At 47.6% G+C, this 14,190-nt stretch overlaps 1 protein-coding gene across 3 annotated transcripts in view; it reads right to left on the bottom strand.

Annotated features, from left to right (window-relative positions):
• NFRKB (nuclear factor related to kappaB binding protein) overlaps positions 1-14,190 on the bottom strand; it is a 1,053,863-nt gene that overhangs the window by 40,808 nt on the left and 998,865 nt on the right. For all 3 annotated transcript variants that reach the window (XM_078681973.1, XM_078681971.1, XM_078681974.1), the window contains exon 25: positions 14,026-14,161. In XM_078681973.1, the coding sequence (XP_078538099.1) occupies positions 14,026-14,161 (136 nt within the window). The remainder of the gene's footprint in view (positions 1-14,025; positions 14,162-14,190) is intronic.

Below are 14,190 nucleotides of genomic sequence, written 5' to 3'. Positions count from 1 at the left end.
TATAAAGAAGAGAAAGTAGTCTGCAGCAATTACTGGCTTCCGAGGAGGTGGGTGGCCACATGTGAATGTATAGCCATACACAAAAAGAAAACCTGCTTGCAGGGTAACGCATTCTGTTCGTAGCATGTGTGGCTGTAGATACACATGCTGTACATAAACTGCAAAGCAGTGTTTCCTTACGCTGTGGTCAACCAGTGGATGGTGCGGATGTTTAAAGCAAAGTCCTTAGAACCAAGTGAACAATGCTAGCTTGTTGGCGAGGTAGGACGTCCAAACTGTGGTGCGTTTAGTGAATGTGTGCAGAGTGGACCATGTGGACCATGTAGCACAACCAGTGCTGCAAGCCCTGAAGTACCCCTCTAACCTACATGCCCTAGGCACCAGGGCACCATATACAAGGGACTTACAGATAAGTTAGCCATTTCCAATTGGGTAGAGCCAATTTAACTTGTACTCAGGGGTCAGGGCGCTGGCACTGAGGTCTGATTAGCAGGCCCCAGTCCACTCTGAGTTGAAAAACCAGCAGCATCAGTAGAAAAATTCGGAGGTGGCAATACAAAAAGACATTTTCTTACAAAGACGCTGTGCTCTGGGGAAAGACACAAACTGGAGACTGAGGGTCAATCGAGGGCTATTTCATGTGGAAGTGATGGCATTTTCTGAAAGGTGACCATTCCATCATCCCCTATGCCTCTACATCCTCTGGAGTCGTTACGGAAGGGATGGGTGGCCAGAGGTTTGGGGACCTGGACTTCATTGATGGACTCCGAAGTGCATTGAGGAGAAGAAGATGAAACGGCCGATGAGTTTTTTTTTTTTTTTTACAATAATGGTATAGGAGAAGATCGGGCTAATGGGATGTCGAATGTGTCAAGCCCCGGAGCTGCCTCGAAACAAGTGCGAATCTGATGGTGGAGAAAAACAATCTAACAGTGGAGAACATGCCCATGCTCCTTGCTACTTAGAGTGAAGCCGCAATACCTTGTGACTATAAAGACTTATTTAAACAAAAACTACTTGCAAACGTTTGAGCACAACACTAGATGGAAGGAGTATGCAGAGCATTTGGATCTACTGCCATACATGCTACAAACGGAATGTGCTACTGACCATGTGAGCATCTACTCACAGAGTGTAGATTCATATGCTTAGCATACTCCTGCCATCTAGTGTGGGCTCGGATAATTGCAACTTGTTTTTCTTCCAAGAAGTTATTCAAGTCACAAGGTATAGTGACTACTCCTATAGTCTGTGTTGTACATGATCATCGAGCAAGAAAGTGACAGAAAAGATGTGCATGTCAGTTAAGATTAAAGGTAAAATATTAATAAAGAAGTTAATACATAAACCATTAGCTTCTGAGGAAGAGGGTGGGTGCATATCAATCTACAGCACTACACGCTACGAATAGATGCTTCCATGGTAAGTGACATATTCCATTCATAGCATGCGTAGGCAGTAGACACCTATGCTTAGCACTGAATGTAAAGTAGCGCTCCTCAAAAGAGATTGTAGCTGGTGATTGACATAAATGTTTGAAAAAGTGTTTGTAATACAGCTTGGCCCAGTCTAGACTGTTGATTAGCATAGATACCAACACAATAGTATTTTGTGAACGTATGTGGGGTTTTCCATGAAGCAGTTTTACAGATATTCGCTAGTGGTATATTTCCTAAAAAGCCAATGAGACCCCCTTTTTATGTGTGGAGTGAGCCCTTGGAGTAAAGGTATTGCTCTCTCTAGCAATCCATCTGGCTATTTCCGCTTTGGATATAGGGGAACCTTGCTGTGGTTTTGTAAAGGAAAGTGTCCCTTTTTGACATAGTCACCCCCACCTTTTGCCAAGTACTTGATGCAATTTTGACTAAAGTGCACTGGGTTTCTGCTAACCAGGTGCCTAGTGCCAGTGTTCTCTCCCTAAAAGTGTTCAATTGTTCCCCAATTGCAAAGACCTTTAGCACCCCTGTAATCCCTAGTAAATGATACCCCTGGTACCTAGGGCATGGGTACTAAAGAGGGCCCTTAAGGGCTGCAGCATATAGTGTGCCACCCTAAGGGACCCACCACCAAACTTATGTAGTCTGCCAATACAGGCTGCGTAAAATGGTGCAAACACTGCACAGCACACAACTTGTGTGCCATGTCCACCAACACTGCATGTACTATATGTAAGTCACCCTTACAGCCCTAAGGCAGGGTGCATTATTTTACATATGAGGACATATCTGCATGAGCAGATATTCCCCGTTGCTGTCATGTTTGATTGCTAAGAAGTGCAATTACATAGGGAAGCAATCATAAGTTGATGTACTGGGCACTGGTCATTATGAATTCCCTAGCTACATGATGGCTACACTGAAGCCTATGGTGTTTTGTATCCAACACCTTGTCTTACTAAAGCCATATTGATGCCAGCAGGTTATTTATAAAGACATGCTGCCAGAGGGCACTTTAGAGGTGCCCCTTGAAAACCCACCAGCCTCTTAGTGTGCTGGCTGACTGGTATTGTCCAACCTGCCACCACAGATATGTTTCAGACTCCCTGCAGGGAATATCATGCGCTCTCTGAGGCTAGAAACTATGCCTGCTCCGGAGGAAGATATTCACACCTCATCCAGTAGGATGGCTACTGAATCTGCATACCAAGGGCAAAGGCTTCAAAGCCACTGCCGCCTTCGATATGTGATCTCGGCTTTCCCTAGCCCTCGGAGATGCCACACCCTGGCCTGAGGCCCATCTGACACCAGGACAGGTGGGAAATTACATATACAAGTAGGCATTGTGCAATACCAGGCAAGTAACAGCCCTACGGTGGGTCACCGAATGTGCCTCATGAAAGAATGTTTTCACCATTTTGGTTTGGGGGGGAATTGGAATTCTAGGACAGGGTTATGCCCACTTCCCACAGAAAGTGGTCATAGGTGTAGTGACCTCAAGGGTAAGTAGCCCATTGGCTGCTACTCTTCACTACCCTTAATGCCCCTACATTGAGTATTTATCGGGCACCATGACACTAGGAACTTAGATTTGCCTGAAAAGAATTGAAGAAGGACACGGAAGCGAGAACCATAGACTACTGGTGGACTTTGGCAACAAACCCTGCCTGCCTGCTCCTGTTTAGACAATCCAACTCATCCTGCAGCTGTGCATCCTCCAAAACCTCGAAGGGCGCCAGCACTTCGCCAAGCCATTGGGAATCTCCCTTGAAGTGGAGGAGCCACTTCCCTGCAACCTGCAGGCAACGACAGCAACGTCTGGCTCACTGTACTGCTGAACACCTGGTCCACTGTCGCAGCAGCTGCCCAGAATGAGATAATCACGCTCTAAGAGGTCAGATCCATCTCCCCATCAAGTGAGAAGAAACCAGGACCAACATGAGCCGCCCTGCACCGGACCTCTTGCAACATTACAAGCTTGTTTGAGTCCAATCTGGACTCCAATGTTGAAAAGACCGAGCACCCGATGAGGGTCCTCAGCATCGCAGAGGCCAGCACCGATAGTGGCCCAGCTGTCCTGTTTTGTTCCCCTTTGCTGGTCTAACCGAGAACCGTGAATGCCTTTGATGCATGGGCACCAGCTGACCAAAACCCTCTGCACCCGAACTCTCTGGCCCGGTTCTATGACAACCAACGGTGTTCCCCTGCTCCCAGGACCCCAATGAACCGAGCCCCCCATTGGGAGCTCCTGAACTTGTCCCCAAGTCCCCCTCTGCAACTTGTTTCTAGGTGACCTCCCTCTCTTCCTTACATGTAACACACAAGACTACTAACCCGTTCCACACCTCAGCACCCGGACACTCTAGGGCAGATAAAACCAAACTTCTGGTGGTACTTTGGACCTTGGCCCCCTAGCACCTTAAGTCCTAAAGGGGACCCCAAGATTTGTTTGCAAATACCTGTATGCAGTGTATGTTTCTTTCTCCATAGGAAAGCATTGCTGCGTAAAAACGCATTTGAATGACATTTTAACTTACCTGCAAAAACTGATAAACTGAAAAGTACTTACCCAATTACTGATGCACCTACGTCAAGACATTAGTCTTGAATTCCACTGAGGGCAGGTGAAGGTCCAGGACCTCAGCCGCCCTGTGCACCACCATTACAAACAAGGCTTCCACCTCCGTAGCCATAGTAGGAGGGGAAACCAGGCCAATGTTAGGTGACCCACATGGTTTGAAACCAGCAAGATTATTTGATGACATCCTCAGACTAGGAAATTAAATTCTCAAACAAAATTGACTAAAAGTAAAAAAAGGCCAGTCAAAAAGAATGACTAAGGGGTAGCTCACACCGGATCAGCGCTATCTGGCACAGAAAGGAAAGAACCGACATAGGCCCTTCGAGGTGGTGCCTATATAGGTACTGTGCACGTTATTTCTGGAGCAGACCTGAACTACGCCGTCTACTGGCATGCAGGAGTACTGATCGAAAATCTTCCAGATCCAGTCTGATGCTTGGGGATATTCTAAAGTAGGGAATCCTCGGCTACAAGTCTCTATCAGATAAAAACCAGCTTACCAAATGTCACTATTGTCTCGGATTCCCTATCAGGGGTAGTACTGGAAAAGAAGTTTGGGTTGACTGCTAGTTGAAGCTTGCACCACAAGGCATTCAGGAATAAGTTCCTGAGAAAGCTGGGTAGCCCGTTGCAAGGCGATGACCCTGACGGGGGAAACTAGTCCAGTGTCTGGGGAGGTCCTCTTGGTAAGGCTGGGAAATCTCATCCCCAGTATCATATACCCCGATTATCGGAGTCTGTGCCGAACAACTTATGTAGAACATGAGCCCTTCCAGTAGGTTGAGACACTATCAGAATTAGAAGAGGGTGTTAAAGAGGCTGCAGTTCAGATAAAGGAGTGTGCAGCATTGGTCGTGGTCAGGGCAGCTCCGTCTCATCAACGGACAGCACTATGGATTAGTCCTGTCATCTGGAGTCAATGGAGCTGGCATCGGCGGATCGTGGCACTCAGGAGGGAACTGGTAACAAAGTAGGGCCTGAGCCCTAAGTGGATCTAGATGGCCCAACTGACCTTGAGGGTGGGCCTTCCCAGATTGGGAGGAGGGGGGCACTAGCATGCCAGAGAAACCTGTAATGTGTCAAAAAGCAGCAGCATGGGTTTGCAGAACTCAATAATTTGCTGTGGCATCGCTGCCGGCCCCCGGAATTTTCAGTTCTGTGGACCACTGGTCGGAATCGACTCCAAATAGAGTGACTTTGGGAGCACAACCTGCTGGCATGATGACGCCTTTTCAGGAGATCAAGAGTGACGGGAAGGGGCGGAGTCCCCCTTGGAAGACTTCTACTTCTTCTTGGACATGCCCTAGGACTAAGATCGTGAAAACAACCTGTTGCAGGAGCAAACTTGTAAGCAAGACCAAGACCTATCTTTAGACCTCACCAATCCCTTTCCAGGGTCATGTGGTGCTGCAGCACATAGAGCTTTGCTTCCTTGTCTGAATGGCCTTGAAGAGTATCAAAGCACACTCACTGCAGTCATGGGAGTCAAGAGCTGATCCCAGGCACCACAGGCAAACCACAAGGGAGTCTGTCACAGATATTAGTTTCAACAGTATGCACAAACCCTTTAGATTTGGGAGGTGACAGATTTCCAGCGCACACTTAATGAGACAAGGGGTAGCTCCAGATCCACGTCTGTTGGCACAGAAAGAAAGGAACTGATGTCAGCATGAGAGGATAGTGCCTAAATAGGCCTGCACACGTTATATGTGGCGAGGATGGCGTAAATGAGGAGCCGCCAGGACCAACTGCGGGGTATTGCTGAAGTTCTTCCAGTTCTAGTGTTATGCCCGGGGGAATATTTAAAAGGTGAAGAACCTGCAGGAAGGAGTAGCTGTATCAGAAGGATGTTTTGATTTTCTATGCTAAAACCTGCTCTTTTTCCATCAAGTTGAATACTGAGAAGGCCATAGTCACTGGGGGAGAAGAGACAAGAGTTTATGGTGATGGAACATAGTTAAGTGATATGGAATCCCAGGTTTCTGCAAGGTTTGTTTTGAAGAAAGTCATGACTTCATCAAAGGAAATATAATGAGATGGTTTTAGGGATTTCAGAATGTTCAGCTGCTTTAAGATATTTAAAACTTAATTTATTTGTTTTGGCCTTTTTATTGAAACATTTGGTAAAATACAAAATTTTCTTCACTGAAACATTCTTGACTTTTGGAGGTTTTGATATGAATCATTTGTTGTTGAGTTTCACTCTTGATTTAGTCATTCTTGGCTTGGTGTGTGCCATCTCATCTATAGTGTTGGTGAGCTTTCAGTACTGAATTGGCATAATAACCAAAAGGGTCAGGCTAATTGCACAATGTTTTCTAATTGTATAGTATATGGTCTTGAAGCCTTGCCATGTTATTGGGCATTGACAGGGAACAGGTCTGTAAGTTGTTTTGTTTCGAAGCTTCTGTGGGCATGACATATTCGAGAGACGGAGCGGTGATGAGAGAGTTGTCCGTCAATGATCAAGGAAGTGCCTTTAATTTCATAATTTCAAATATGTTTGGGAAGTAGAGGTTTAAAATGTAGTCCCTGTGAAGAGGTTAGTCCAGAGACTTGTCGGCTAAATCCCAAAGCGTCTAAGTTCTTAACAAGATATCTGGCTGGTTTCAAGTTTAATTGGTTGACCCACAAATTAAAGCTGTCTGTGCTTTGATCAAAAGGTGTAAGGCAAGATCAAGAATTTAAGGTCACGGTATAAAAGGTCACAAGCTCCCTGCAGTGATAAAGGTGCACTTTGGACTTACAGTGAAGAGGGTTGTTTTAAATGCTGTGCATGATGTGTCATCCTGTGCAGATGATCTCTGAAGAACAGACAAGGTCTTTATTACCTCCCAACTCCCCCCCCGCTCCCCCCCCATTTTGAGAAGTACTTTAAAAACCAAAGGAATTGATTCTAGAATGGTTGTCTCTGAGCCAGGTCTCATTGAGGGCAAACATCAGATATCTGGGCCAACTGCAGATGTGAGACACCGCCGCCTTTCTTCTGAGCCCCTAATAGTAGAAACAACTTCAACAGCTTGTTAATCAGGCTTGTTTTCAGCTCATGGGTGGCACCTCTTCGGTGGGTGTGGCTAGGTTGATATGAACAAGTTACTTACCTTCGGTAACACTTTTTCTGGTGGATACAGTACCTGCCTGTGGATTCCTCACCATGTGAAAATCCCCTGCGCAGCAGCCATTCAGAAATTCTTTGTAGCTCTCCACGCCGGCGAGGTCATGAACGACGTCACAGAGGGTACAACTTCGCTCGCGACCCCGCTGACGTCACTGGAACCATAATAGGGCCTCGTCGGCGTGATGACGTCAGTTCCGCCCTTCTTTCCGTGCCCCCGAGGCACACGGACGGACCGACATAAACGGACACAGTATACAGAGTACATAGTATTCAGATCAACACACATAGTGTGAAATCACTGCAATAAACACTTCCATTGAAAGTTACAAAAATAAATGTACACTTAGCCGATATAGAAGAGTAGACAACGGGGAGGCGGGTGGGCATGTGAGGAATCCACAGGCAGATACTGTAGCCACCAGAAAAAGCGTTACCGAAGGTAAGTAACTTGTTCTTCTGATGGATACATCTGCCAGTGGATTCCTCACCTTGTGAATAGAATCCCACAGCAGTCCCCACTCCCGGAGGAGGGTGTCCACTCCCCTATACCAGAAAATCTTGGAGGACAGAACGCGCAAAGTGGCCGTCCCTCCTCACTTCGGAATCCAAGCAGTAATGCTTTGCGAAAGTGTGGAGGGAGGCCCAATTTGCCGCTCTGCAAATGTCCTCTACAGGAACACCCCTAGACAAAGCAGATGTAGAAGACTTTGCTCTAGTAGAGTGAGCTCCTATACCCTCTGGAGGTTCCTTACCAGCCAGGGCCGTAGCAGATCTTGATGCACAAGATAATTCATCTTGAAAGTGTGCGCTTGTGCACCGCCCTTCCTTTCTTGCAGCCAGCAAATCCAACAAAGAGCTGGTTGGCCACACGATAGTCCTTAGTCCTATCGAGATAAAAGCTCACCGCCCTCCTAGGGTCCAGACGGTGAAACCGCTCCTCCTCCTTGGGCGGGTGAGGAGGAGGATAGAAGGTAGGGAGGGTAATGGACTGACCCAGATGGAAGGGAGTTACCACCTTAGGCAGAAAAGCAGCCCTGGTCCTGAGTACCATTCTTTCAGCACGATTGGTCAAGAATGGGGGTTTCGAACTAAGAGCTTGAAGCTCACTTACCCTCCTTGCCGATGTAATTGCCACAAGAAAAACAGTCTTAAAAGACAGAAGTCTCAAGGGGCACTTGTGCAAAGATTCAAAAGGTGAACCCATCAAGTAGGTTAACACAAGATTTAAGTCCCATTGAGGCACAATAAAAGGAGAAGGATGGAATTTGTTGGTAAGACCCTTAAGGAAACGTAACACAATAGGTGACTTAAACAAAGACGGCTGGTCCGGCAAACAAAGGAATGCCGACAAGGCCGATAAATAACCGTTTCAAGTTGCCACAGCAAAACACTGCTGGGCCAAAGAAAGAGCAAACTGAAGTATATTGGACAAACAAGCTCTTAAGGGGTCAATAGATTTCTCTCCACACCTTGAAACAAATTTAGACCATCTATAAGAATAAATTGACTTGGTGGAAAGTCGCCTGGCTGGAAAAATAACATCCACCACGTCAGGCGGGAGAAAAAAAGAATTCAGGTTGCCCCGTTCAATCTCCAGGCATGAAGGTGTAAGCTCTGGAGGTGGGGGTGTAGAACCTGCCCCTCCATCTGAGAGAGGAAGTCTGCCCCGAGAGCGAGACAGAGCGGCGGAAACGAGGCGAGGTGGAGAAGATCTGTGTACCACACCCTTCTTGGCCAATCTGGGACCATCAATATGACTTGGGCCCGGTCTTGGCGAGTCTTCCTCAGAACCCGAGGAATCAAGGGTATTTGAGGAAACGCGTAATGGAGTTGTGAGCCCCAACTCAACTGAAACGCGTCCCCCAAGGCTCCCTGCATCTGATACTGGAGACTGCAGAATGAGGGGCAGTGGGCGTTCTCGTGAGTGGCGAACAGGTCCACCCGAGGGGTTCCCCACAACCGAAAGACGTGACGAACCACCTCTGGATGAAGCCTCCACTCGTGTTCGGCTGAGAACTGCTGACTGAGACTGTCTGCAAGTATGTTCAGAACTCCGGCCAGATGATTTGCAATCAGACAAAACTGATGGTCCTGGACGCAGAGCCTCTCTGCAAAGACACTGCAACCCCACGCCTCCCTGCTTGTTGACATACCACATCGCGGTAGTGTTGTCCGTCAGGACTTGAATCGACTGACAGCGAAGGGAAGGGAGGAAGGCCTTGAGTGCCAGAAGTATCACCCGCAACTCTAGAAGGTTGATGTGAAGCAACCTTTCCTCTGGAGACCAAAGACCCTTGATCTCCAGATGCCCCAGATGAGCACCCCACCCTAGAGTGGATGCATCAGTTATTACTATGTCAACCGATGGAGGAAGATGGAAGGGATTTCCCAGAGACAGATTGCCCTCCACGCTCCACCAAGACAGATCTGCTGCAGCTTCTCTGGAGATCCTCACAGACTCCCTGAGATCTCCGTTGTGCTGATACCACTGCCTGCGGGAGCACCACTGTAGTGCCCTCATGTGCCAGCGTGCATGGTTGACTAACAGAATGCAGGAAGCCATCAGACCGAGCAGACGGAGGCCCTTCAGGACCAGAACGACCGCTCCATTGTAAAACAAGGGAATCATTTCCTGAATGTCGAGAATCCTTTGAGGTGGAAGGAATGCTCGACAGACAGTAGTGTCCAGTACCGCCCCTATAAACAGGTTGTGCTGTGAGGGCACCAGGTGAGATTTGGATACATTTATCGAAAACCCCATCTTGTACAACAACTGGGTTGCCACTTGCAGATGATGACAAACCCTCTCTGGCGACTCCGCTTTGATCAGCCAATCGTCCAGATAGGGAAAAACTGGAATCCCCGATCTTCTGAGATGGGCTGCCACCACCGCCATAACCTTTATGAAGACTCGAGGTGCAGTAGTAAGTCCAAACGGGAGAACCGCAAACTGATAATGTTGCGAACCCACCGTGAAACAGAGATACTTTCTGTGCGAGTTCAGGATGGGAATATGAAAATACGCATCCTGCAAGTCGATTGACACCATCCAATCTTCTTCCAGCAGTGCCTGAAGAAACTGCGCAATGGTAAGCATCTTGAACTTCTCTTGCTTCAGATAAAGATTCAAGACCCTGAGATCCAGAATTGGACGTAACCTGCCATCCTTCTTGGGAATCAGGAAATACCGGGAGTAGCATTCCTGACCCCTCTCCTGCTCTGGAACCACCTCTATCGCACTTTTCTTTAGCAAGGTCAGAACTTCCTCCTGAAGGAGATGGAGATGATCTTCTAAGCAATCCCCTTGGCAAGGAGGGTAATTTGAAGGGAATTCCCGAAAGGGAAGTGCATACCCATTTTCTACAAGATTGAGAACCCATAGGTCTGTAGTGACCGATTCCCAATCCTGCAGAAAATTAGTAAGCCGGCCCCCTACAGGACCAACATGATCCACAATGGGGAATCTAGACCTGCTTTGCTGCGGTGATAGGAGGGGAGGTAGAGGAAGAAGAGGAGGAGGGCTGACGGCCTTGGGGACGACCTCTACTTTTTCCTCTATATGACTTGTATAGAGTATTCTGTTGATGTTGCTGCTGCTGCTGACGAGGCTGGTCATATGAACGAAAGGATGACTTCCCAAATCCTCTGTATTTTCTAAAAGAACCTATAGGTTGAGCTTGCAAGCCAAGTGATTTTGCTGTAGCTTTGCTACCCTTAAACCTCTCTAGGGCAGCGTCCGCATTCTTACCAAAGAGTCCTGAACCATCAAATGGTAAGTTCAACAGAGTAGCTTGCACATCCGTTGAAAAATCCGTAGACTTTAACCAGGCACCCCTTCTAGTAGCCACTGCAGAACCCATAATCCTTGCCACTGAGTCAGCCGTGTCTAGCCCACTCTGAATGACTTGACGTGCAGCAGCCTGGGTATCGTCCAAAACTTCTTGAAAGTTCTTCCTGTCTTCCTCAGACAGTTTTGGCAGCAACTGTTTAGAAGTGTGCATCAAAGCATGGAAGTACCTTCCCATCAAACAGGTAGCATTCGTAGATTTCAACGCCATGCTTGCAGAGGACAATACCTCTTGGCAGACTGATTAACCCTTTTTGATACCCTGTCAGCTGGAACTTGAGGGAAAGCTCCTGAAGATCTCCTTGAGCATGCAGCCTGAACCACTAGGCTCTCTGGAGAAGGATGAGCAGATAAAAACTCCGGATCGCCAGGAGCCACCCTATATCTTCTTGCTATAGACCTGGAAACTGCAGGCGCAGAAAGAGGTTTTCGCCAAACCTCTAGCACAGGTTCAAGAATGTGAATGGAGAACCTCCGTTAACAAATTTGCCGTGAACTCAGTGGTAGGGAGTTGAATGTCCAATAATTCAGCCGCCTTTCTAACAACCACATAATAAGGGGCTACTCTTTTGAAGGAGCATCAGAATCAGGAGAAAACTCCCATTCAGGAGAAATGTCCAGGCCACTGGCCTCTCTCAAATCAGCAAAGTACTCATCTGAATCACGCAGCTCACCTTCTTCCATTTCCTCATGATACCTCCTCTAAAACCCTCTGGGCCTCTCTCCTGGAACGAATCCTTGGCACAGGCATCGACGGATCCATAACCGACTCCATTGGATTCGGAGCCGGTGCCGTACACGTATCCGATGGCGGTGCTTGCGCCGAACGAGGCCGAACAGACGGCGCCGGTGAAGATGGGAACAGCGTCGGAGCCCTCGGTGCCAGGAAACTCCAAGACGGCGCCGTCGGAAGGAAAGGCATGAAAGGGGCCTGGGCATAGGCATGTGGAACCCCCAAATTGTAAGCTAATGGACCCATGGGACCCGCAGGTGCACCAGAGGGGTACATTGCCCTTGCAAATACCCCATGCATGGCATTGAGGTAATGCGAAGGGTCTTGACCTGGAGCTGGGAATGGAGGGTAAGCTCCTGGTACTGACTCCGAAGCAGGTGTTCCTGTATTCGGGCCAGCCGGCGCCGATATCGGAACTTCTTCTTATTTAACGTGCTCATCCGGCACAGGATGTTCTTGATCTGGAGCCGGAGAATGGACCGAATCGGGAGACGGAGCCGGCGTCGGTGATCGACGCGGAGAGATTTCAGGTGAAGCAGACTTCTCTGGAGAAACCGGATTCGATAACGAAGGAGAGACATAATCCCTTCTGTGACGTCGAGGTGAGGTCGATCTCGGCGCCGCTTCCTTATCAGATCGATGTCTTGAAGAGTGCTTCTTCTTCTTATGTTTTTTCGGCTTAGAGTGTCCCGACGTCGACTTCGAGCCCGACCTGGACTCGGAACGAGACCTCGACCTTCTCCTACCTGCTTTCTTATCCTCCCTCATCTTTGGCCATAAAAAAGCTTCACCTATCTCTCTTTCAACGTCTTCGGGTTAATCTTCCCGCAGCTTGGACATCCCTTGACGTCATGGTGGGAAGACAAGCACCAAACACAATCTTCGTGCGGGTCAGTGGCGGACATCTGCTTACCGCACTCCCTACAGGGTTTAAAACCAGATTTCCTCGCAGACATCGTTGAAAGAAACAAGAGAAACAGAGGAAAACAGCTAGATATACAAAGTGACTACAGAGAGTCCCAAGAAACCGTTGGCGTCGACGGTGCGGAAATAAGGGAACTGATGTCATCACGCCGACGAGGCCCTATTATGGTTCCAGTGACGTCAGCGGGGTAGCGAGCGAAGTCGTACCCTCTGTGACATCGTTCATGACCTCGCCGGCGTGGAGAGCTACAAAGAATTTCTGAATGGCTGCAGGGCAGGGGATATTCACAAGGTGAGGAATACACTGGCAGATGTATCCATCAGAAATCACATTGCTTGATGAATAGGCCTACTTATTAGAGATCTTTGCATTGGACTGGTTATGACAGGTGGTGTATATTAGGATCTACAGTTGGGATTCTGAAGCAGGTCCTATTTGTCTTTGAAGGAATTAGGAGGGAATAGGAAGCTCTGTTGGAAGTTTATTTTCAAAGGTACTAAGTACAATTGGCATTTTGTTAGCATGGGACAGACGTGGTAGGCTGCAGTGCTTGCAGTCTAAAAAAGCAAGTATGGGAAGTACACATGATGGGTCCCACTTCTGCAAGAATCTTTTTTTGATTCTTCTGAGGTGGTCGAAGGAGCTCAGACTTAATAATGGTTTCATTATCTCAACTATTTAAGGCATGCTTCCTATGAAAGTTCATGACCCCTCCATCACGTTTATTGACCCTTGAGGGTTTCAGAGATGTCTTGTACACTAAAGGTTTGTGTGAGAGTCTCACACGGTCCTTGAGAGGTGTAGTGAGGAACAGGGGATCCGTTTTGGTCAATTCTATTTTTACGCTGGCATACACATTAGCGGCCAAGCATAATAATGTCACCATTGGAGCCCCCCAAGGCATGTTCCCACTATTTTTAACACAATATCGGACGCCAAAAACACAAAATTGTCAGATGAAACTTGCTCTGCAACAACCCAGATACACACTTAAAACATTCAGCACAGATAAGAAGCACGCATTCTATAAGTGTATGAAAAGGAACTGTAGACAGGATTCCCAGGCTCTCCCACCTGAATTAACCCGGATGACCCAGCTCATACTATAACAATCACAAAAAAACAACCTTAGTTTAAGCAGAAGTGGCTCATGCCAACTCTTGTCACTAGTGCAGACAGACCGACAAGATAAATCATGCACAGAGCCAGCATCATAAATATCACCTGGAACTAGGACAACCGAAAAATGTATAAATCTTCAACACCAATATCAAACCAATGTCAAAGGATTCACTTTTCACACATTCCAGGTTACCAAAACACAAATAACCTCCATGACCAGTTTATCCTCTACCTTAGATTTTGGTCACTTTGGCAGTCTTTACCTGTGTGGCCTGACCCTGCTGCTGCAGCTGCTGTAACTGCTGTGCTGTCAGGAAGCTTACAGGTTTGTGCCCCGTGATAAGTTTTGTTCCAGCTGGCATGGTTGTAAGAATAATGTTTCTGCCAAGTCCGCTGAGACTGGGGGAGAGAAGAAGACCGTTTTATAG

The sequence above is a fragment of the Lissotriton helveticus genome, chromosome 3_1, assembly GCF_964261635.1.
Source record: "Lissotriton helveticus chromosome 3_1, aLisHel1.1, whole genome shotgun sequence".
NCBI classification, from domain to species: Eukaryota; Metazoa; Chordata; class Amphibia; order Caudata; family Salamandridae; genus Lissotriton; species Lissotriton helveticus.
The sequence above is the reverse complement of the archived record's forward strand: the minus strand, read 5'-3'. Positions and strand labels throughout refer to the sequence as shown.